General features: G+C 51.1%; 1 protein-coding gene across 1 annotated transcript in view; it reads left to right on the top strand.

Annotated features, from left to right (window-relative positions):
* The window catches only part of LOC122212707, a 39,876-nt gene that overhangs the window by 9,560 nt on the left and 7,562 nt on the right, over positions 1-22,754 (top strand). Inside the window, exons 7-15 of the mRNA XM_042926668.1 lie at positions 1,774-1,898; positions 4,041-4,193; positions 6,635-6,744; positions 7,987-8,018; positions 10,712-10,799; positions 12,997-13,031; positions 14,689-14,773; positions 18,632-18,666; positions 20,160-20,253. Coding sequence (XP_042782602.1) covers positions 1,774-1,898; positions 4,041-4,193; positions 6,635-6,744; positions 7,987-8,018; positions 10,712-10,799; positions 12,997-13,031; positions 14,689-14,773; positions 18,632-18,666; positions 20,160-20,253 — 757 coding nt within the window. The remainder of the gene's footprint in view (positions 1-1,773; positions 1,899-4,040; positions 4,194-6,634; positions 6,745-7,986; positions 8,019-10,711; positions 10,800-12,996; positions 13,032-14,688; positions 14,774-18,631; positions 18,667-20,159; positions 20,254-22,754) is intronic.

The following is a 22,754-nucleotide window of genomic DNA, read 5'->3' as shown; positions in this document are numbered from 1 at the left end:
ACTTGTTCAGGCTTCAAAAGCGTTGCTGCTTTGAGCAGAAGGAAATGCAAAGCCGTCATCATTAGAAAAGTCAAATGAGAATTTGACAAATTTCGCCCTCTCCACTACAGAGGAGGAGCCCCAGGCCAGCTGGAGTCGGGTGGGGGGGGCTGCCTCCTCATGGTAGCAGGGCTCTCTTCTCTCCCCCAGATGCTCCTCTTAAGGTCTTGGTGCCACAGGCTGGTCGCCTTGAGGTCTGGTCGGCTGTCTGGGATGGGCGAGGGTGTGTGGCCCTGCCACTGAGGAGGACCAAGCTGACCGGGCCCCACAGGGCACACAGGGTGGAGTTCCGAGGTCCTGACAGTGGCCTCCGGGCACAAAAGGCTGCAGAAGTTCCTGGTGGGGACGGCTGGGCCCCAGGAGCCCTCCTATCCACTGGGCAGTGGCAGCAGCAAGGAGTGTGTGCAGAAGTGAGGGAGGGCACCATGTGCGCGGGGGTCTTGGTGAGGGCATGGCCACCCCTGTCCACGTGGAGTCCCAGACTCCCTCCTGTCCCTTCCACCGTCAGGCAGAGAAAGCAAGAGGAAATGACTACATTTACAAGACGAGTTGGCCAAAACAGTTGGCAAAGTGTGATAAGCTCCTGAGAGGACGTGCCTTCACAGGGGAAGTGCCCGGACTGGGCGCTGAGGCACCACAGACGCAGGAGTCAGAGACGACAGCGACGTTTCTGGCCCCGAACATGCAGTTGGACAGGCTTTGGCCCTCACCCTGCCGGGAGGGCCGCCTCTGGCCTGGTGCCAGCAGCACCGGATGGCCGAGGGCCTTCTGCTGCGGGGTGGGCCCGTCGGCTGGAACAGCTGCACCGCACACCACAGGCTCCCTGGGAACCAGAGCCAGGTGTGGGGCCAGGTTTGTGCCCCCTGCACCTCGGGGACACACAGGACATGTGCCCTCCAGGGCCTTTGACAAGGGGCCACAATGCAGGCTGCCCTCCACATCCACATGACCCTTTGAGGACATTCTCGTTTTAGCTCTCTGCCTAAAGATGTGTTAAAAAAACAAAAACAAACCTCAAGATGTTCTGGAAAAGAATAATGGAGTCAGATAAATTTCAGCTGGATAAAAGACACTGCTGAAGATTGAAAATGCTAAAGAAACAGTTTCCTTAAATATCACCACGGTAGAAAGCCCAAAGGAAGACCTTGCAGCAGAAGATTATTCCAAGAATTGCTGACCAGAATTTAATTTTTTGATGGTTAGATTGTTCTCTGTGTCCTGAGCACAGGCAAGAGGACAGGAGTGATTCTGGTCTAATGCCAAAGCACAAGATGTCACTTGTGCACAGAAGTGTGCACAGGCCCCGGGAGGGTGTGTGGAGATGATGCACTGTGGGCCGCTGGCCGGCCAGGCGCCTGTCCCAGCACCCCTGCTTCCCCGACCTGCTGGGCTTCCATGCTTCTGGATGAAGCACAGCACCCAGGATCCCGTGCAACATGGGGGGCAGGGGTGGTGGTCCTGATCCCGACCCGGCAGAGCCCTGGTGAGCAGTGGCGGCGTGTGGAGGAAGCTGCGGGCAGCCCGACCCGCCTGGAGCCTCCGTGTACCCACCTGGGAGCCAGGCCAGGCCCTTCTCACTGCCGCGTGGGGGTGGGAGGGGGGCACAGAAACTGGAGGTGCCCTCAGGGCATCCCCTGGGGAGCTCGGGTGCCAGGAGACAGGAAGAAGGCTGGGCCTTGGGTTCAGGGTCAGGGGCACCTTGCCCAGCCCTGAGTCTGGCTCTGCCCCCCGCAGGTACTTCTTTTGCTCTTTGGTCTCCGCCTCGGCCAGCCTGCTCTGCCTGATCAGCATCCTGCTGTACATCTTCATCCAGTACTCAGTCAACCCGGAGGTGCTGCGCACTCATCCCCTCTATGAAGGTACGGGGCGGGGGGGCCCTCTCTGGCGTTGCTTTCTCTCGGGTCACTCGTGGTGGTAGCCTCTCCCTCCAGCTGTCTTTCAGGGAAAGCTCTCCTTCTGGGGGACGTCAGTCTGGCCCGCCCCTAGCTGGGTGAGCTGTGGGGCCGGGCAGGAGGGCAGCAGTCCCCCAGGGACCAGAAGGCAGGTTTGGGGCCCCGTGCCCATCACCCAGTAGTTGGTCTTGTCAGGGAGCAGGGTGGGGCGGGAGGGCAGGGCTGCCTGGGGAAGGTGCTGGGTGGTGTGTGGCTGCAGGTGTCTGCTGAGCGGCTCCAGGAACCTGGCCTTGGGAACACATGTGCCTCAAAGGTCTGTCCATCACTGCACAACCCCGGGCCTGTGACCGTGACCTTATTTGGAGAGAGGGTCCTCCCAGATGTGATTAAGGATCCTGAGATGATCATGGGTTACCTGGCAATGTGTGGGATCCTGGATCCAGTGAAAACATCCTTATAAGAGACTGGAGGGACATGGCCACAAGCCAAGGGGTGCCTGGAGCCCCAGAAGCTGGAAGATCCAAGGACAGATCCTCCCCCATGGCCTCGGAGGGAGACGGGCCCTGCAACACCCTGACTTCGGGGCTTCATCTCTGCTGTTGAAACTGCCTGGTCTATGGCCATCAGTCACAGCAGCCCTGGACACTGACACAGGGAGAACCCCAAGCGGAGCACCTCATGTGTCTGTCCTGAGTGTTTGGGGACCTCAGCCCTCAGGGTTCAGAGCAAAGCTTCCTTTCCCGGTCCAGGCCTCTCTCCAGAGCACGTCACGGCCATGCCCTCTTCCTGGAAGGGCACCATGCCCTGTGCACCTTCATCCCAAGGCCTTCAGTGCACCTGGGCTGGATGAGCCCTGGTGGGATGGGCTATCTGACCTGCACCTGCTCCGGAGTGCATCCTGGATATTTCCATGGTAAAAGGGAACAGTGGGAGTCTCAGCGAGACCCGGCCCTGCTCAGCAGAAGAGCCGCCTGCGCTCTGCACACAACCAGCTGGAGGCCTCCGCCTGCCATCCTTCCTGACATTCCCCACACATGGCCTGAGCAGAGGGGCTGGCCGGTGACTGCCGCCTCAGAACAGTCACCGGTGGGCACTGGGGATTCCCTGCGAAGGTCCTCCCGGCCACGGGGCCTCTCATTGCCCCAACACACTCTGAAATGCGGCTCACACATGGTAAGCAGCAGCCTCAGCGCACCCGAGTTCCATAGCACGTGTCCTTACTTCCTTCCAATGTGGGCGTCGGCTGGGCCCTCGCTGCCACGCGCTGGCAGAACAGAGGGCAGCCTGGTCTCCGAAGGTGCTTCTCTCTGGGAACTTGCTCGCTCCAGAACCATCGTGGATGTGCTGCACATGAATGCCTGATGACTGAGGCAATCTCCTGGGTTTGCTGTTCCAGAAGATTCCATGGGGCTGCTTACCCGCCAGTTCCCTGGGGCACTTTGGTCTCATTGGTGGGAATTCATCAAGACATCACCGGCTAAGGGGACAAGCATGTGGCCAGCCACCCCATGGTACATCCAGCCTCATGCACACTGCGCTGCAGCCCCCAAGGCACACAGCGGGCCTGGCAGCCACTTTCCATGCCACGTAAAGGACTGGAATCAGTACCTCCCAGACTCTGTGGTGGGATGAGAGCATTTCAGCTGGATTCCATTTCCATGGGCCTGCCTGCAGATTCCTCAGTGCTTTCCTCACACCGAAGTTTGGAAGTGTCAACAGCCCTTGGGGCCCAGATGACCAAGTCCTGGAAATGTCCCAAGGCGCTGGCTACTGCCTTGCAGTTCCCTGTGAGGGCGGCTGACTGAGAACGGGGAGGGCCTGGCACAGTGGCATGGCCCTTGGGACAGGGTGGGGGTTCAGCCAGGCAGGGGGTCAGGCTCTGCAACCCGGACCCTTAGTTATCCTCTCCCAGCCTCACCTTCCAGACCCGTAAAGTGGGGCTGTGACACCCACCTCAGTCAGGGGGCTGCAAGGGCACCTGGGTGAGGTAGGGCACACACTGGGGTGGGGGAGGGGCTTCCTTGGGCTGCTCACCCTCCCCCACCTCCCAAGGAGGGGCTGGCCATGCCCCAGGTGCCGGATGCATGCATGTCTCCCTTGCCTCCGCAGGTGTCTCCAAGGACACTTGGCTGCTGTTCCTTCCTTTTTTCCCTGTAAAGACGAAGGCCCTGGTGGTCCTGGGCATTGGGGTGTTCGTCCTGCTGCTGTCTGCCCTCAGCTTCCTGCTGCCTGGATACCTGTTCATCTTCCACCTCTTCTTAAGTATGTGTCCTGACCCCCACTCCAGTCTTTGTCCCTTGCGTTCCCACATGGCCCAAGACAAGGTCTGCCGGCCCCTGCTAGAAACGAGCACATCAGACAAATGACAGGAAGAGACACCCCTAGAGGGACAGCAGGGCTCATTCTGCTCTGAGGCCTGCAGAGGACACGAGAGGGACTAGGAGTAAGTTAGATAAGGGAGCAGAACATGCGAGGCAGGAACAGGCACCATTAAAAAAAGAACAGGGGATTTAGAGAAGCACCAAGTCCTAACAATGAAACATAGTGAGCCAGCGACAGGGTATCTGCTGACCCAGCTTGCTGCAGGGACACTGGCCGTTTCCTGGAGTCCACGCGGCACTGCGTGCAGCAGGCCCCACCACGCAGTGGCCCAGGGGAGGGCATGAATTCTCTCTGTGGCTTCTGCAAGGGAGAAGGTGGCAGCGGGGGCCCTATGTGGCTGCCAGAGCGGGTCTGGCACAGGGAGTGTCCTCAGCAGAGCCAGGGCCGGAATCAGCACCCGGAGCCAGAGGTGGGTCAGCCCAGGCCCTTATCCTAAAGCTTCCACTCACTGGCCAATGGGGACAAGGGTGAATTTGGGGACAGTGCCCCAGCTGCAGCATACAGTACAGCCAGCAGGTGGCAAGCTGGGCAGGTCCAGAAGTCCACTGCGGCCACTCAGGACAGACGGATGTGAGACTGGAGAACAGGTCCACGGGACAGATGGCCAATGGGAGATCCAGGCACAGGGACCAGAGGGCCCCAACCCAAGCAACAGGGAGGCTGGTGGTGCCACACTCACTGTGGGGGTAGGGGAGGGAGATGCACACGGAGCTTATGGCTCAAGGTGCTGTTTACAGGGTATTTGGACAGCAAAGCACAGACTTCCAGAAAAAGTTGGGATATTAGCTATTGTTATAATAAACTTACCCTGCTTGAAGTAACAGAGTTATCACCTTGCAGTCTCTGTGGGTCATGGGTTCAGCATAGCTTAGCTGGGTCCACTGGCCCTGCTCGGCCACAAGGCTTCCGCCAGGTGTGAGGAAGGGCTGTGGTCTCATCCGACTGGGACCCACGTTTAGGTTCAACACCAGGGTGTTGGCAGGCCAGTTCCTGGCCTCAGTTCCCCGTGAGTTGTTGGCTGGTGCCTCCTCCCACCAGGACACTCCAGCATGAGGGGGCAGCCGGCCTTTTGTAGCCCAGTCATGGAAGTGATGCCCCTCACCTCTTGTGCAAGGCGCTGGGGCCACCCACTCTCCAAGGGATGGCGTGACACAAACACCCTGAGGTGGGGGGTAGGGGCTGCTGGGGGGCCTGTCAGAAGCTGTGGGCAGCTGGATGCCTCTTTGAAGTTTGGGGGAAGGACATCCTGACACTGCAGCACGAGTGGAGTGCAGCATTGGTGAGGGCAAGACCTCCCAGGAAGATGCACAGATGTCTGGTACCAGCAGCAGGGGTGTGGGGAAAGCCGCCTCCACACAAGCGGGGGACAGAGCATCCCAAAGACCAGGGGCCCCGGGCTGCTGTGTTGATGCCTAGTGTCGCTGGAGGGGACACGGCAGACACTCATTCAGTGCACACCGCACTCTGGCCTCCCTCCCCAGCCACATCTCCTCTCGTTACTGTCAGATGAAGGTGTTTACTCAAAACTCAGGACGAGTGTGAGCTCTGGGGAACACACAGTGTGTACTTGCCACCTGATGGTGATGGCAGCCATCCCTGCAATCCCTGCCAGAGAACTAGTGTTTTCGCGAGCATGTGGCCAGATGCAAATTATGCCCTCACAGAGGTTCTGGGGGAGGTGGGAGAACCAGTAAGAGCCAGGTGTAGTTCATCAGGAAGCCAAAGCAAACACAGACAGATGCCCTTGTACAAACCACCCAGGGAAGGGAACGGGCTCCACGCGGGTGTGGGGGCAGCCCACCTTCCGTCTGCCCTTCCAGCTGCAATTAGGCTTCTGTGGGTGGCCCTTATCCCTTTCCAGAAATAATTAGAAGCCATCTGTCCTCGTGTTTGTTGGTTTTAGGGAGAGGAGTGGGAGGATTGGTGCGTCTGCTGAAGCAGGCACAGAACCCGTTTCGTGGACGGTGCTGTCTGTTGACAGACTCGGGTCTCAGATGTCCTTTCAGTGACCTGGGGTGCTTCTGCCACAGTGCCGGAGCCAGCATCCAGGTCCACACTGGCTTTGTGGGCCTGGAAGGCTGCAGGGTAGCTGTTCCTGGGACAGGGCGCCAGCAGCCTTGGGGCTGTGACGAGCTACTGCTTGCCTCCCACAGGCCAGGTGGGCCCCGGGGTGGCCATGCAGCAGCCCCCCAGCGCCCCAGGTTAGGAGGCAGCTCCCGGCACCCTGGGGGGGAAGCCCTGGAAGACCGGGTTGTGGCCTGTGGGCCACTCTGCCCGCTTGCGTAATTGTAACTGCCTGTTTCCGCCTTTCTCCTCTCTAGTGTTCAAGAAGTTGAGCACATATGAGTATGTGACACAGAACCGCTATCAAAATATTCCAAAAGTTCCAGCAGGGAGGAAAGAGCTGTCCTTCAAAATAAGCATGCCGCAGGTATCGGGTGCCCCTCTGCTTCACCATCTGCGCTATCCAGGCCTGGGGCAGCGCCCAGTGTCACCTTGCAGCTGGAACTTCTCACAGTCCTTTGCTTCTGTGTTGGCACAATTCTCTGATTCCGTGTGTGTGTGTGTGTGCACGTTGTGTGATGCAGTGCAGGTGTATGTGTGTATGTGTATGTGGTGTGTGTGATGCAGTGTGTGTGTGTGCGCGTGTGTTTGGTGTGAGATGCACTGCATGTTTGCACGTGTGAGTGCATGATGTGTATAATGTGATGCACGTGTGTGGTTGTGTGTGCATAGTATGTGATGCAGTGCATGTGTGTGTGTGTGTGTGTGTGTGTTTAGTGTGAGATACGGTGTGTGTGTGTGTGACCGAGTACATGTGTGTGATGCAGTGCATGTGTATGTGTGCATGTGTACATGGTGTGTGTGATGCAGTGTATGTGTGTGTGTGCAGCGCAGTACATGTGTGTTTGGTGTGTGGTGTGCATGTGTGTTATATCATTTGTACGTTCACTGTCCACAGAATCAAGCCAGCAGGGCTGACTCCTTTTAGGCCCATATATTAATGCAGCTGTTTCTCATCAAAATTAAAAACATTTGCTTTTCAAACGAGCACCATTAAGAAAATGAAAACATAAGCCAAAGGCAGAAATATTTGCAAATCATATACTTGTGCCCAGAATATATAAAGAATTCAAAATTTAATTATAAGAAAAATGACCCAGTGTTTTAACTTTTTAAATGCGCAAAAGATTTGAACCAACTGTTCACCAAGGAGGATCCATGGTGGCAGATAAGCACATCGACATCACTTACCATTAAGAAAACACAAAACCACAGTAAGATACCATTACACACCCAGTAGAATGGCTATAATCAAAAGAACCAATAATAAAAAGCGTTGGTGAAGCTGTAGATCGAAAGGCTCCTACGTTACTAGTGCGGATACCAAATTATATCACTTTGATCAGCAGTTTGGTGTTTTCTTAAAAAGTGAAATGTATAGTCAGCGTTGAAGTCAGCAACCCCACTTCCAGTTTCTTAACTATTAGAAGTGAAGACACAGGTATTCTTCATGTGACAGGGGTGCTATCCCCCAGTGAGATCCTTTCCTAGGACCCAGGGACTCTGAGGCACCATTACTCAAAATTAACTAATAACTGACTTGAATCGTGTATAAGACTAAGCCCAGTGTCAACAACTTTTTCACGTTATGAATTTTTATTGCTCACAGCAAGCAGATGACCTGAGTCCGTCTGCACGTAGGTAAGTGTGTAAGCTTACTAGAGTTGTTTTATCTGTCTGACAAATACTATATGCTCTCAATAGTCTTGCTTTAAAAAGTCTTCGTTACTCCAAGGTTATACAAATACCCACATTCTTTGCTAGTGTTTTCACCAGCTTTATTTGCTTTGCATTTTGATTTCCAAGCCGTCCTGAATTTGTGTGTTCACAGAGACAGGGGCTAAGGTGGATTTGCCCAGGACCTGGTGCCCCCGGCTCCCCCAGGAGACCCTCTTCCGGCCGTGCCTCACCCTGAATGTCCAGCAGGGGAACGCCCTTGGCATTCTTTAGTTTTCATAGTTGTTGACAATTCCTCCACGTTTTTAGTTTCCGTATAATTTTTAAAATAGTTTTCATGCAGTTCTGAGAAAGGCAGAGTTCCAAGTGGAGTTACAGGAAACATTCCTTAGAGGCGGGAGCGAGCGGAGCCGCATGGTCTCAGCTCCAAGCCCTGAAACTGCCCCAGAAGTCGGTCTCCCCTGGGGGAGCGGGCCGTAAGTGCCCCAGTTCTGTGGTGCTCTCGGAAGTTCGGCCCTCGCAGAAACGGGTGGGGGGCGACTCCCGTGTTCTGGTGGAGCTGGGCAGGTCGCAGGGCTGGTGCTGGTTCTCGACCGAGGATCGGGAATCCCTCCAAAGAATCCGCTCATTCCTTTTGCATTTGTTTCCTTAGACACCCGGTAGCCATGCTTCTGGGAAAACCCGGGTCGTTTGGAGTTTCACTTGAAGCATTGCCACACTGCGGTCCTTTAGGTACAATCTGAGCACGTGCCCCTCGCCCTGTCCAGCCTGGGGGCCAGCCGCCTCTAGAAGCAACTGAGACTAACCCGTTTTTGGGCAGTCGGTGTGGACACTGCGCAGGAACTGGGGACCTCAAGTCTCTGGCCGCCCCACGCACTGCAGTCACTGCTGGTGCTCCGAGGACTGTCTTCCAAGTTCCGTTTTAGTATTATTTTGTGAGTTATACTCACAATGCTTTGTTTTTATAAAATTGTAATCACATTGTTCAACTCTTTAGAGCCCCTTTTAAAAATTCCATATATTGTGGTGCCACTGGGTGGCTCAGGCGGTTAAGCATGGGACACTTGGTTTCTACTGAGGTCATGATCTCACGGTTTGTGGGGTTGAGCCCCACGTTGGGCTCTGTGCTGGCAGCAGTGAGCCTGCTTGGGATTCTCTCTGCCTCTCTCTCTGCCCCTTCTCCCCAAGGCCTCTCTCTGTCAAAATAAATAAATACACTTAAAAAAATTCCATACATTGTGGACATAGTTAAAAGAAAAAGAAACATAATTTTTATGAATATAAGTTACTTCATCTTTGGGAGGGACCATATTCCTCATTTCTGGAATGTTATTTCTTATTTTCAATCACTATAGTGTTCCCTTCTCCAACTGGAAAGGGAGCTGCTAACCTTTGTATTGAAAGGTCGATTGTGTTGAGAGACAAGCCCTCTCAATGCGCTGGGCCATCTGTCCCAGTGGCCTCTCTTTCCTGCAGAAGTGTCCCTAGTTTGACCTGGACACTCACGTGTAACTTACATGTTAGGCAAAGCCCACTGTCAGAATGTCAGCTCCAAGAGATCAAAGAGTATCTTTAAATCACATGGCACTCTGTCAATCCCCCCAAAAGAAAAATCCACTCAGTAAGTGCCTGTGGAGTTCCATGATGTAAATCACTGGTATATTTTAGGGGAGAACTTAGTGTAGCACTCTCTAGGGTGCTTCTCTCTATTAGTAGGTATCAGACCAATTTATTGGGAGTATTTCCTCTGGACCATTAATCTGCTGCAAAAGTAGGATCACACGTGTGAAGATACTTCTTGCCTAATTCTACAGGTGTTCTGCTCAGCTAATGTCCATCAAGTGGCTTGTATTAATTTTTTATTGCTATCTGGCAAATTCCCACAAATGTAGTGGCTTGAACTAAGACTCGTCTGAAAGCGCTTGTGGGTCATGTGCCTGGCAAGCTCAGCTGGGTCCCTGATTGGTGCCTCCCAAGGCAACAGTCACGGCTCACCAGGTCAGCCCTCCCTTCTGGAGGTTATGGGGAAGAGTCTGCTTCGGGGCAGATAGAGAATGCCAGTGCAGCTGTTGCTTTCCCACTCTTGCTATGTGGCCCTTCCATCTCTAAGTTGGTAATGGTGGGTCTAGTCTCTTCATATTTTAGATCTCTCGGACTTCCTCCTTTTCCTCATTTCTCAGTTTTTAAGGATTCGTGTGATTGCATTGGACCTACTTGGGTAATCACGGACAGTCCTCAGTTTCCTACAGTTGCTGCAAGGAATGAGCACAAAGTGACAATGCCATGGTCTCCAAGGCAGGTCACTTTGTCCATTTGTAACTGAGCCCTGCTGCACACACAGACTCAAGAACGCAGTGGCCCAGCGTGGGGGTGCCGCAGCAGGAAGAAGCACCCCTGTGGCCTCCCACCGGCAAGCAGTCATAGACCTTTATGGATGGTGCTCCTGCGCCGTGTCCTCCGTTGTGCAGCCAACCCGAGGGCACACGGACGGCCTCCCAGGAGCTCCTGGCTCTGAGGCTCTGCAGATGAGCATGTCACGATGGCGGCCAGTGCATGGAGCTTTGCAGCCGTCAGCGGTGCTCTCTGAGCTCACTACACAAAGCAAGGCCCTTCTTTGCTCATGGAAGTCTGTCCTCCCTTTTGCCCCATCCCTGTAGAGAGCAGCGCAAGGAGGCCCCGCCGCAGCTGAGGTGCCCGGGTCTGCGTTCCACCATCACCACGTGTGAGGAGAGCTCCCCGCTGCAGGTGAGAGCCGCTGGGCATGTGAAAGGTCTCAGGCTGCCCCCAGAATGAGGACAGAAAACGCTTGGGATTGCTTGTTTGACTGGTTTGAAGCATTTACTCAGTACCCAGGCATGCTACTCGTATGGGAACAAAGGTGGAGGGAGAAGAGAAGAAAAACTGACAGAAAATATCCTTAACTGTAGGGCTTATAGTGTGTGTGTGTGTGTGTGTGTGTGTGTGTGTGTGTGTGTGTGTAAGGGGGGAGAAAGAGATAAATGCAATGCAATCTGGGTGTGCGAAGACTGAAGTGGCATCCGTGTGCTTTAACGAAGGGTATTGATGTCTGTGTCCTGCTGGCTTTGAAAAGCACCAGAAAATAAAATGATGGATGGATAGTCACATGGTTAAAGAGAAATATTCACAGCAAAATTTTAATGATGATAGAACCTAGAAGTTGAGTGTTTGGGCATTCTTGTACAATCCTTTCCACTTTTCTGGGTGTTTGAAATTGTCCATTCTTAAAAAAGTGTTACGGAATAACTATAGGACACAGACGTGGAGTAAGGGGTGTGTGTGTGTGTGTGTCTGTTTATGTCTGCTCTTCACAGATTGAGACTGAGGCAAGAATGTCCACCTCAAACTTCTGTTTGACATTTTACTAAAGTTCCAGCCAGTGTAATACAGCAAGAAATACAAAGACATATAGATTTGAAAATGAACCTGATTTTATTTGCAGGAAACATGCTTCTAACAAATCTGCAAAAAATATAGTAGAAATAATAAGATAGCTCAGCAAGGTGGTAGAATACAAAATGAATATAATAACCCCCATTATATTTCTGTATACTAACAATGAAAAATCTCAAAATGATATTAAGAAAACCATTCCATCTGTAATAGCATTGAAAATAATAAAATAAAATAAAACAAGCACCAAATGTGTATACTTAAAGCTACAAACTATCGATGAGAGAAACTGAACACAATCCAAATAAACGGAAAGATTTAGAATATTTGTGGACTGGAACGCAAAATATTGTCATGATAGAAAACTCCCCCCAAAATTGATCTACATAATTACCATGAGCCCTATTGAGTTTCCAGCAAGCTTTTTTCTTTAAGGAAATAGCAAGCCAACCCTAAAATAGATACAGAAATCCAAAGGACGTAGAGTGACCAAAAGAATTTAGAAAAAGAAGCAGCAAATTGGAGGACTTACTCAATCTGACTTAAAAATGAACTATCAAGCTACAGTAGTCAGGACAGTGTGAGCGGTGAGGGTGGTGTGCCCAGTGAGGGTAGACATGCAGGTCAAGGGAACAGAATAGAAAGTCCAGAAATAAAACCTGATCAGTGGGTGTTAAACAGAGGTGCCAGGATAATTAAACAGGGAGAGATGAGAGTATCTTTAATAAGCTGTGCCAGAACAATTGGATGACCATATGTAAAAAAAGAGGGCGGGGAAGAGCTTAATAGCTGCTTCTCACCATACACACAAAAATAACTCAAAATCAACCACAGTTCTGAATTTAGGGGCTAACCTATAACACTTTAGGAAGAAAACAGAAGAAAACCTTTGTGATCTTGAGGTAGACAAAGTTTTCTTTAATATGGGCACCAAAACCACTATGAAGAAAGTGGAAAATTTGACTTTTTTATAAAAGAAAGCATTTCCTGTTCAGAATTCACCACTGCAAAAATAAAAATGTAAGTCACAGGTTGGAATAAATATTTGCAAACCCTGTACTTAAATCCAGAATAAATAAACAACTCTCAACACTTAATAGGGAAAAACGGCCCCATTTTTAAAATGGGGAAAAGATTCTAATAAACTTTACCAAATAGGATATATGGGTGGCAGATAATCACCTGACAAGATGTTCAACATCATTCACCACTAGGAAAGTGCAACTAAAGCCACGGTAAGACAGTTGGAACGGCTCCCTGAGAAAGGGTACCGGCACCAGCAGCGGGAGACACAGAGGAACCGGAGGCCCGTAGCTAGGTGTGCAAAGTCGTCGGGGGTTTACAGTGATACCACTGTGGAAAGTAGTTTGACAGTTTCTTAAAATCTTCAATGTATTCTTAACCTCTGATACAGAGACCCCTTCCTGGGAAGGCTCTGAGCCACACGCACCTGAAACTAATGACGGACTTGATTTCCTACGAATAGCCTCAGTACCAACAATTTCTTCTTCTTTTTCCTTTACCCCCACAGGCAGCCACAGGTGACCTGAAATCACCCTCACACAGGTAGGTTGTAAGCTTGTTGGACTTGTTCTCTCTGAATGAAAATGGCTACGCGATCTTAAGTCAAATTGCTTTGGAAAGTGACTCATCTCTGATGGGATATTTTTAAATAATGTGACAACACAGTAGGAAATAGCTCTGTTTAACGTAACAGTACCACGTACAGCTACGCAGGGACCTTTTGCGCTCCACGTGCTTGGGGAAATGCAGTAATTCTCTCCCTGTGGACAACTTGCATCTGAACTAGCACACCAGCGTCAGCGCTCATTTATTCTGTGTGTCAGTCGGAGAACGTGTGGGGAGCGCGTCCCAGCCTCCTTTTTATGACCTCCGATAATACCTAGTTTCCCGTCGCTCCTGAGCCATGCCTGCTCATTCTGAGCCTGCGAGGAGTCACACAGAGGACAGCCCTGCAGGCACACACGCACCCAAAGTGCACCCCTGCAAAGTCACAGAAGCAGAAAGTGGCCCATTATGAAGGTCACAACCCAGGGTAAGCACACATTTTAAAACGTGCACTTGGTCTCCACTTTGAAACTGTACCAGCGTGGAAAGTCACCTCAGAACATGGAGAAATGAGAAATATGCTCACGTTAGGGTGAGGGTCTCGGTCTGCCAGGGCTGCCCTGACAAAGGACCACAAAACAGGTGGCTTAAAAAATAGAAATGTACCGTCTCACTGCTCTGGAGGCTGGAGCCGGACTCACCTCGACATGTCCCCAGTCATAGGACCTGCACTTGGCTTCTCTCCTTGGCTCGAACCTGATGCTGTTTTCCCTTTGTCTCTTCAGTTTTCCCATTTTGCCCCTTTCTGGCAAGAATGATTGAAAATTAACGAACCAGGAGGGCCTGCCTGTCCTCTTGCACGGATGCGGTCGTCAGGCCAAGGGCCTGACTGTCTTCTGGCATGGAAGTGGTCATCCCGCTGAGGGCCTACCTGTCCTCTTGCACGGACGCGGTCGTCGGGCTAGGGCCTGTCCTCTTGCACGGACATGGTGGTCGGGCCGAGGGCTGACCTGTCCTCTTGCATGGACGCGGCCATCGGGCTAAGGGCCTGTCTTCTTGCACGGATGCGGTCATTGGGCTAAGGGCCTGTCCTCTTGTATGGACGTGGTAGTCGGGCCGAAGGCCTGTCTTCTTGCACAGACTCGGTCGTCGGGCCGAGGGCTGGCCTGTCCTCTTGCACGGACGCGGTCGTCGGGCTGACCCTGGTCTCAGGTGATGACACCTTGAGCTGCTAGAGTCGCTGCATCTGAAAACCCCCCTTACAGCAATGTGAGGTCATTGGTGGACACTGTTCAATCCACTTGCACAGTTCAGTTAGCTGAGTGTCCCACGACCTACATCCCCACCATTGCTCTTGGTAATTCCTGAACATCTCTTTCCTTCCAAACCCAGGGTCTCTTCCCAAATCCCCTCCTGATCTGCAGGGGCACCCCTTCTTCCTGACACCCCCTGCTGCTCCTGCAGCTCTCCCTTTAGGTGCTCCTCCCCTGCCCTCCCGGGGTCTCCCACCATGCAGTGGACCTGAGGGGAAAGGGTGGTAAGGAGGCTGTGTGATGCTGTGGCCTGTGGTTTCCGGCAGCCATCAGTATCCCCTCCAGGAAGCAGTGGCCGTCCTTGTTGATGAGTGTCTCCCCTTCCCCCTGCCATCCCACAGAGTGAAGTTCAACCACCTGGTGCTGGATGTGCACTCAGGTCCACCCTCCTCCACCAACACGTTCATGGAGGACTCGTGGGTGATGGTAAGTGAGGCACGGCCGTGCGTGAGTGAGCCTCAAACACAGGGGTGGGGTCCAGTGCTGAGTCTAAGCTCCCCACAAGAGCAAGGGCAGGACAGTATTTGGACCTGCTTGTCTGGCTGGTTTAAGGCATTTATGGTGTCCTCCGGGGACACTGCTTGAACAGGACAGTGGTGGGAGGGGGATAAAGGGAAACAAGGCGGGCAGCACAAACGATCTAAAACACAGGGCATGTGTGTGAGCAGAGAAACATGACGGAAAAATGGGTGCTACTGGAACGGAAGCATCACACGTGTGCTTGGGTGACATGTGTGCACTCCAGCAAGCTGGCGGGATTCTGGCCAGGAAGGGCTCAGTGACCCACTTACTGTCACGGCAGAAGGGTGCCCCTGCTCATCTCCCAGGTCAGCGGGGAGGAGGGACATATCTGGTCCACTGCGTTCATTGCAGAGCCTGGAGTCAGAGCTCCGTGTTGGAGATGCTGGAGGCCGGTCTTCAGTGGGGACTGTGTGTGACTGGCCAAGTCACAGCTTAAACCGTAGCCAACACAATTATGGCATGACCCCTCCCCGCCACTCGCTCCCATCAAGCCTTCCAACAAGTACACACTTTACATGCATGGAGACCAGGCTGATGCTCCATTCCAGGGGTCACAGTGGTGGCTGTGGCAGTGATAGCATCTATTGGCGCCCCATCCCTGCCATCCCTTCTTGGGTGGTGGTGGCCACACAGCTTCTGAGTGACATGAAGGACACATCTCAAGAAGCAAAGATGTGATGACCATGTGGGTGTTGACCATGTATGACCGTGAGGGCCATGTACCCCCGCTGGTTATAACGTGTGTCCAGGCGAACATGTGGAAGCCCTCTCTCTGGTGTGTGGCTCTGGAGCTCGCCTCTAGAATGTGTAGTAGAGCAGTCTCAGGGCCACCTTATTCCCATCCTGTCTCAGGAATCCAAGGAAGCTGTGACCGTTCATTGTCACTCTGCTGGACACTTGTCATCCATCATCACGTTTAATCCCTCTGTGGATTATCTGAGATAGATCATCATCCCACTTTGATGGCTGGGCTCGCCTCTTGGTGTGCGTGGAGCTTTAGGATCCCACCGGCTTAAACCCTCCCCACCCCACACCCCTGAGGATACATTTTCTTCTGTTTTCAAAACTGTATATGCCAGATATGGTCATATGGCTTTCTAGTGCCACAGTAGTAATAGCATGGGGTCTGGAGCTTTTAAACATTTGTATATTCATTCTAAATCTTCCAGTGTTGAAAAATGCATTTCTCACTTAAGAAAGGTAGTTACCTTTCCAGCCAATTTACACAAATTACCAACACTGTCGAATTCTACTGAATTTTTAAAAAATAATGACACACACCCTCCCAGAATATAGAAGAAGGGAGACCTGTTCTGTGAGGCCAGTTCCAACCTGATACCAAAGCCAGACAATGTCATCCCAAAAGAATATCACGAGGCAAAATCCTTCAAGAAAACACAGACAGACACCATTGATTAAGTGTTAGCAAACCGAATCTAGCAGCATACAGGATTAAGTACCATGGCTATGTGAAAATTATTTGACATTATACAAAATACCAACAATAAATGACAATAATATGGCGATGTCAATTCAGAAAGGGAGTTGCCAATAAGAAACTCTTACGTGTGACAAAAAAATATTCTCAACAAATTAGGAATGAAATGAAAAGATCATCATTCTGACCTATGCAATACACCTATTAAATACAACTAACATACTTCCTGGTGAAAGACTGAGTACATCCCTCTTAAAACCGGGATCAAGGCAAGGATGTACTGAAGTTCCAGCTGGTGCAATAAGACAAGAAAAAGGAATAAAGAATAGAAAGTGAAACTGTGTTGATCACAGACAACATGATTCTAAAATACAAACAAAACAAAAAACAAAACTACTAGTAATGAAATAGCTTTGCAAGAGGCAGGTAAAGTGCTCTCCAGTAAGCTCTGGGACATTTATCTTCAGTGTTATCCAGAGCACACCTGAAATCAAATACAGTCCCTACCTGGCGTCAGGAACCTCTGCGTGCCTCCAGCTAGCTCCACAGCAAATTGCCACCACGTGGTCAAAGTAAAAATTTCTCCATTGCCTTGGCTGACCTAGAAAAGTTTTATGTAATTTGCCATTATCTGGAATGGAAACAGTTGTTAAAAAACAAATCTTTTGACTTTGTATTGTTAAAAAAAATAGCAAGTCCAATCATATTTCTGTATTTGGCAAAAATGCCACTGAAAATAATATTAGTTATTTTATTAACAATAGCATTAACAATAATGAATTTAACAAAACTGTAGTAAAGTCTATACATTGAAAGTTATAAGTCGTTGCTGAGAGAAACTGAAGACATTTAAAATAATGGAAAGATATACAACGTTCATGGATATGAACACTCAATATTGTTAAGATAGCATTTCCCCCAAAACTGATCTATGGACATAGTACAATCCCTATTGAATTCCTAGGAGGTTCTGTTTTTTTGTGTGTTGTTGTTGTTGTTGTTTTTTAACCAACAAGCTGATCATAAAATGTACATGGAAATTCAGAGTACCTAGAGTAGCCAGAACAATTTTGAAAAGAGAACAAAATTGGAAGAATTATACAATCTGACTTCAAAATTTACTAAAAAGCTATAGTAATCAGGTTAGTGTAGTCAATGGAATAGAATAAAAATTCTAGAAGTAAGCCTTCACATTTATGGCCAAGGCAATCCTTTGGGGAGAAGTGAAAATTTCAACAAATGGTCCTGGAACAACCAGATATCCATTGTGAAATAAAAATAACACCGTACTGGGAATGCAAGCTGGTGCAGCCACTCGGGAAAATAGTATGGAGCTTCCTCAAAAAGCTAAAAATAGAACTACCCTATGACCCAGCAATTGCACTACTAGGTATTTATCCAGGGGATACAGGTGTGCTGCTTCAAAGGGACACATCCACCCCAATGTTTATAGCAGCACTATCAACAATAGCCAAAGTATGGAAAGAGCCCAAATGTCCATCAATGGATGAATGGATAAAGAAAATGTGGTATATACAATGGAGTATTACTTGGCAATCAAAAAGAATGAAATCTTGCCATTTGCAACTACGTGGATGGAACTGGAGGGTATTATGCTAAGTGAAATAGTCAGTCAGAGAAAGACAAAAATCATAGGACTTCACTTCACTCATATGAGGACTTTAAGACACAAAACAGATGAACACAAAGGAAGGGAAGCAAAAATAATATAAAAACAGGGAGGGGGACAAAACAGAAGAGACTCATAAATATGGAGAACAAACAGAGGGTTATGGAAGGGGTTGTGGGAGGGGGGATGGGCTAAATGGGTAAGAGGCACTAAGGAATCTACTCCTGAAATCATTGTTGCACTATATGCTAATTTGGATGTATATTTTAAAAAAATAAAAAAACTAAAAAAAAAAACAAAAAAAAAACCGTACTTAGGTATTGACTGCCCTGAGACCCAGGTGCTGTCAAGGTCAGACTCTCCTGGGGTGTCTCCCCTCAGCCCTCCGAGTCCTCAGGCGGCCCCTCTTCTGTGCGCCTCAGTCTTGGCAGCTGCCCGCATGCAGACCTGCCACAGAGGTCAGGGCCCGCCGGTGGCCGTGTGTGACACATACCGGTCCTGAGCGGGCCCCTTGGCCAGTGTGGGCACTGGCTGTGGAGTGCGCTCCCTCACAGACCCCTTCCCTGACCCTGGGACCCTGAGAATATTTGCTCCAAATCGGGTAATAAAGAATGTGGGTTTTGTTTAACAATAAGCTCGACATTGACCACTCCATCTTGTTTCCTGTCGTGAACAATCATTTCTTCTCTCACAGGAAATAGACAACAGCCTGACTTTATCTGCCCTCGGGTGAGTCTCTGAGCCTCCTGCAGGTGCTTCCCGTGTCTCAAAGCCTTCACCATGATTCCCGAGGAACACAGTCTTTTGTGGGAAACCTTGGGGTACTGTGATGACGTGATCGAAGACAAACCAGTTTCCCTTGACGTCACAGATGCGGACTGCCCCCCGAAGGGCTCGCCATACTCCGCTCACTGGAGCTTGCGATGAGACCTCTCTAGGTTCTTCACAAGTAACATGTGAGCTAGTGCACAGGTGTAAGCGATGCCCGTCTACTTTCTGTCTGTGAGCATGTGCCGCTTGCAGAGGACACCGCGGTCCATGACCGTGTGCAGCAGTGGCAGGGCTCACCGTGTGCCAGGTGGGTGACCGCACCTCGCAGGCCCCTGGGGAGCACACGGCCTCTGCCCCTCCTGTGCCACAGAGACAGAGAGTAGCCCCTTTCACATCATGGCCCAGCTTCAAGCACACATTTTAGAGAATAAATCAGGTGTAGTGAAACACGGTGACTACCGTCCCCTTGACAAGACGTCATCTTCTCCTGGAGTATGAGTAACAGGAGGCTTCACAGCACCCGTGTCAGCGAGGTCTGTGCTGTCTCCCCTACATTTCCCTGAGCACACGGTGAGCACAGGCTCCCTCTGTTCCTGGAAGGATGGTTCTGGGGAATATTTCGCAGTTGTAAGTGTCTGAATATTGTATCCTGACTTCACAACCTCAGTAACTTTGTACCAAGTGCCCTTTAATGCATTTGAAGTAAAATTAAAAAGGGCAAGTTATTTACTTGAATGTCACCCACCACACACACACACACACACACACACACACACACACACACACACACCTCCTGCTCTGGCCCGCAGGGATTGTTGCAGAAAATGTTTCTTTGGTAACCAAAGAGTTTGGACCCAGTTGAGCAGCTAGCGCTTTAGACACCTTCCGTGGCCTGCTCCTGAGGCCTCACCCGAGTCTTAGTCCTCGAGGCCCACCTACCCAGGGCCTCCCTGGGACGTCGATCACAGGGAAACCTTGTAGGACTTAATGCAGCCTGTGTTCCTGGCGGTCGCTGGCAGACAAACTTATTGGGAGTACTTCTTTCCGGCTGTTTATCTGTCTAGGGTGTATGGTCTGCTGGTTATGTACAAATCAGCCAAACAGTGAATATATGAATAAGGGGGAGGGTCCATCATGCAGGTGAAGCTGCTTCTGTCTGGTTTTAAAGGCATTTCTGTCAGCAGAAATCCACCGGGTGGCTTGTTTTAATTTTCCGCTGGTGGTGGAAGCCTGCAGTGTCCTTCTCGCATGAACCTTCTGCATGTTTATGGCGCGGGACCCCCTCTGGCACTCAGCCTCCAGGCGCTGCCTGCTCCCGAGCCTGCAGATAAGAGGGGGCCCCAGCGGGGAGATGTCCACGGACACCGTGGAGCCTGCAGGGTCCCCACGTGCTAGCCCGCCCAGCGAGGGCCTGCTCTGTAATGTGTTCCTCCTTCCCTGCTCTGCCCTAGCCTACCTGGGAGCAAGGTGTCCTTGTCGCTATCCAGTGACTTCACCCTACACCCCACCTTGGCCGCCGGCACAGAGGACCACCTGCCACTGAAGGTGAGCCTGTGCTCAGATGTAGGGCTTGGGGCTCCCTCGTAAGCTGGGCTCAGCACCATACCTGGATGCTGGTCGCACTGGTGTTCTGCATTTACTGGGTGCCTGGGCCACTACACAAAGAGCACCGACGGTGTGTGTGGAGTAGGAGGAGAAGCGAGAGCAGATCACGCTCCTGACAGGGGCCCGTGTGTGTGAGAAGCGGAGTCCCCAGACAGGTGTCCCTAAAACAAGCCTCGTATGTGTGCTCTGGTGCCACATGCTGGTGATGGCCACGTGGTAGGTGACACAGAGCAGAACGCCCGCTGTGATAGACTCCCAGCAGTCGGTGTTTTCAGGGTGTCCTGTGTAATCCCTTCAACTTTCTGTGTGTTTGGAGTTTTTCATAATAAATGTTGGGGATAAATGTTGGGATAGAGAAGGGGTGTGTATAACTGACGGTCAACACAGAGCGTGTGAGCCACACACGGGGTTGAGTGAGGAAGCCTGCAGATGATACGCTCATGGCCCCAGGACAGGGCGTGTGGGGTGGCCTGTGTGGCCAGGCAGGAGACACAGGTAGACACAGTATGGTGGCAGCCTCACCAGCAGGTGAGTGTAGAACCCAGCAAGGCAGGGCTGTGGAGGACCCGGGTCCCACCGTCCATCCTTCTGTGTGCTCCCTTCCAGAGTGGCTCACGAGGCCACCCAGCCAGTGGGGCCTGAGTTGCTTCTGTAACAGCACGAGGCTCCAGACAATGTGCTGGAAGCCTCGGCTTCGAGCTTGACTGCACTTGAGAGGGCCCCTCAGACCCTGGTGCTCAGCCGCCCATGCACATTCACTGAACTCACGCCGTTCCCCGGGCTGGGGCTTCCTCTCTGCTCATTCTGGAACCCGCGTTTAATCCTGACACCCTGTGTGCCCCACTTCACACCAGGCCCACCCCTCTGCGGGTGACCCCAAGGCCCGTAGCTCTTAGCAGAGTCATTAGAGAAAAATGGGCGCCATAAGACACACTTGGACTTGGAGTCCACTCTGGTGTGCAAGCGTGACTGGTTCCACAGCCCAGAGTAAGTTCTTTAACCTCCTGGAGTGCCTGGGTCTGCACGCTTGCAAGATATGCATGGACTCTGTGTGGGGTCCCGAGTCCTGCTGCCGGTGTCCAGCTGGGACTGGTGCTCAGTAAATGGTAACCCCCGTCCCCCATCACACCTGCTTTGGACCTTGCTGCCCATTAATTATAATCCTCATCTGAGGACACAGACTCATCACTGATCTCTGCATTACCTGCTTCCTAAGTTTACTCAGTATTTTATTTATTTTTGGTAACAGATGAAGCATCACCCCACCCCCCCCCAGAAAAAGGCAGGGTCCTGATGTGGTCAGCTTCTGTGTGGCCCAGCCACATGTGGTCTGCTTCTGTGTATGTGGCTTGGCCACGCTCTTTGTTCTCATGTTTTCCTTTCACTTCAGTGTTTCATATCATACGTATTCCTAAAAAATAGATGCTCACAACACATCGGTTACTCTTTACTTCACAGAAAGGACATAGTGTGTATGTGATGTTTGGAATTTGGGGGAATCACCTCTCGGTCAAAACGGTGGTTCCCTGTCCCGGGTGGCGGAGCTCATTTGCCTTCCTTCTGCGACTGCTTCTTGTAACTCCCCTCTGCTGTGGGCCAGCAGGACGTGTGCCCCCGTGCGGGCCTCTGTGATGAGCAGTAGGCCATCTCTTCTACAAGGCCAGACTCTTCTACAGGGGTGCTCGGTCTGCAGTCCCGCAGAAGCATATGCATATTCAGAGCCCCGTGGGTCCGTGTCGTCCCCAACACCCGGGGCACCTAGTGGTGCGGCTGGCGGCTCATGATCCCTCCCAGCCTTCCCCTCACCACCGATGGTGCTGAATGTGCATTAGCCACGTGAATTTCCTTCTGTGGGAAGTGCTTGCTCTTGTCGTTGGCCCATTTTCCTCCTGGCCTGTTTCTGCTTTTCTTATAGATATATTTGTGTTCTTTATATATGCTTGATACAAACGCCTCATTAGTTGGGTGAATTACAGATAGAGTGTCACAGCAACTCGACTCGATGCTTAGCTGAACTCAACATTTGATGAGTCAGAGTCACACTCACACTTGTGCATATTTTATGATAATGCTTTTTGGTCTCGTTTAATCTTGAACCCAATCTTCTAAAAGACAGTCATCTATACTTTCCACTACCAATTTTCAACATTTGATTTTGAGAGTTGAGTCCTCACTCTGTGGATCATTGGTGTGTTTAGTGTGAGGTAGGGATCCAGCTTCATCCGTTCCAGGTGGGTTTCTGTTGTTCCAGCTGCTTTCGCTAAACATCAAATGGACCTTCTTTCCCCCACTGATTTATTTTTTGTATGTCTCGTATACTTTTTATTCCATACTTCCTCCACTACTGCCTTTCTGTATTTAGTTGAATTTGCATACTGTGCCATTGTGATTCCCATCTTCTTTCCTTTTGCTTATACTTTTTAGTTACCTTCTTACTGGTT

This window comes from Panthera leo, assembly GCF_018350215.1.
Source record: "Panthera leo isolate Ple1 chromosome A2 unlocalized genomic scaffold, P.leo_Ple1_pat1.1 chrA2_random_Un_scaffold_54, whole genome shotgun sequence".
NCBI classification, from domain to species: domain Eukaryota; kingdom Metazoa; phylum Chordata; class Mammalia; order Carnivora; family Felidae; genus Panthera; species Panthera leo.
Note: the sequence above shows the minus strand (reverse complement) of the source record. Positions and strands in the feature narration are given on the sequence as shown.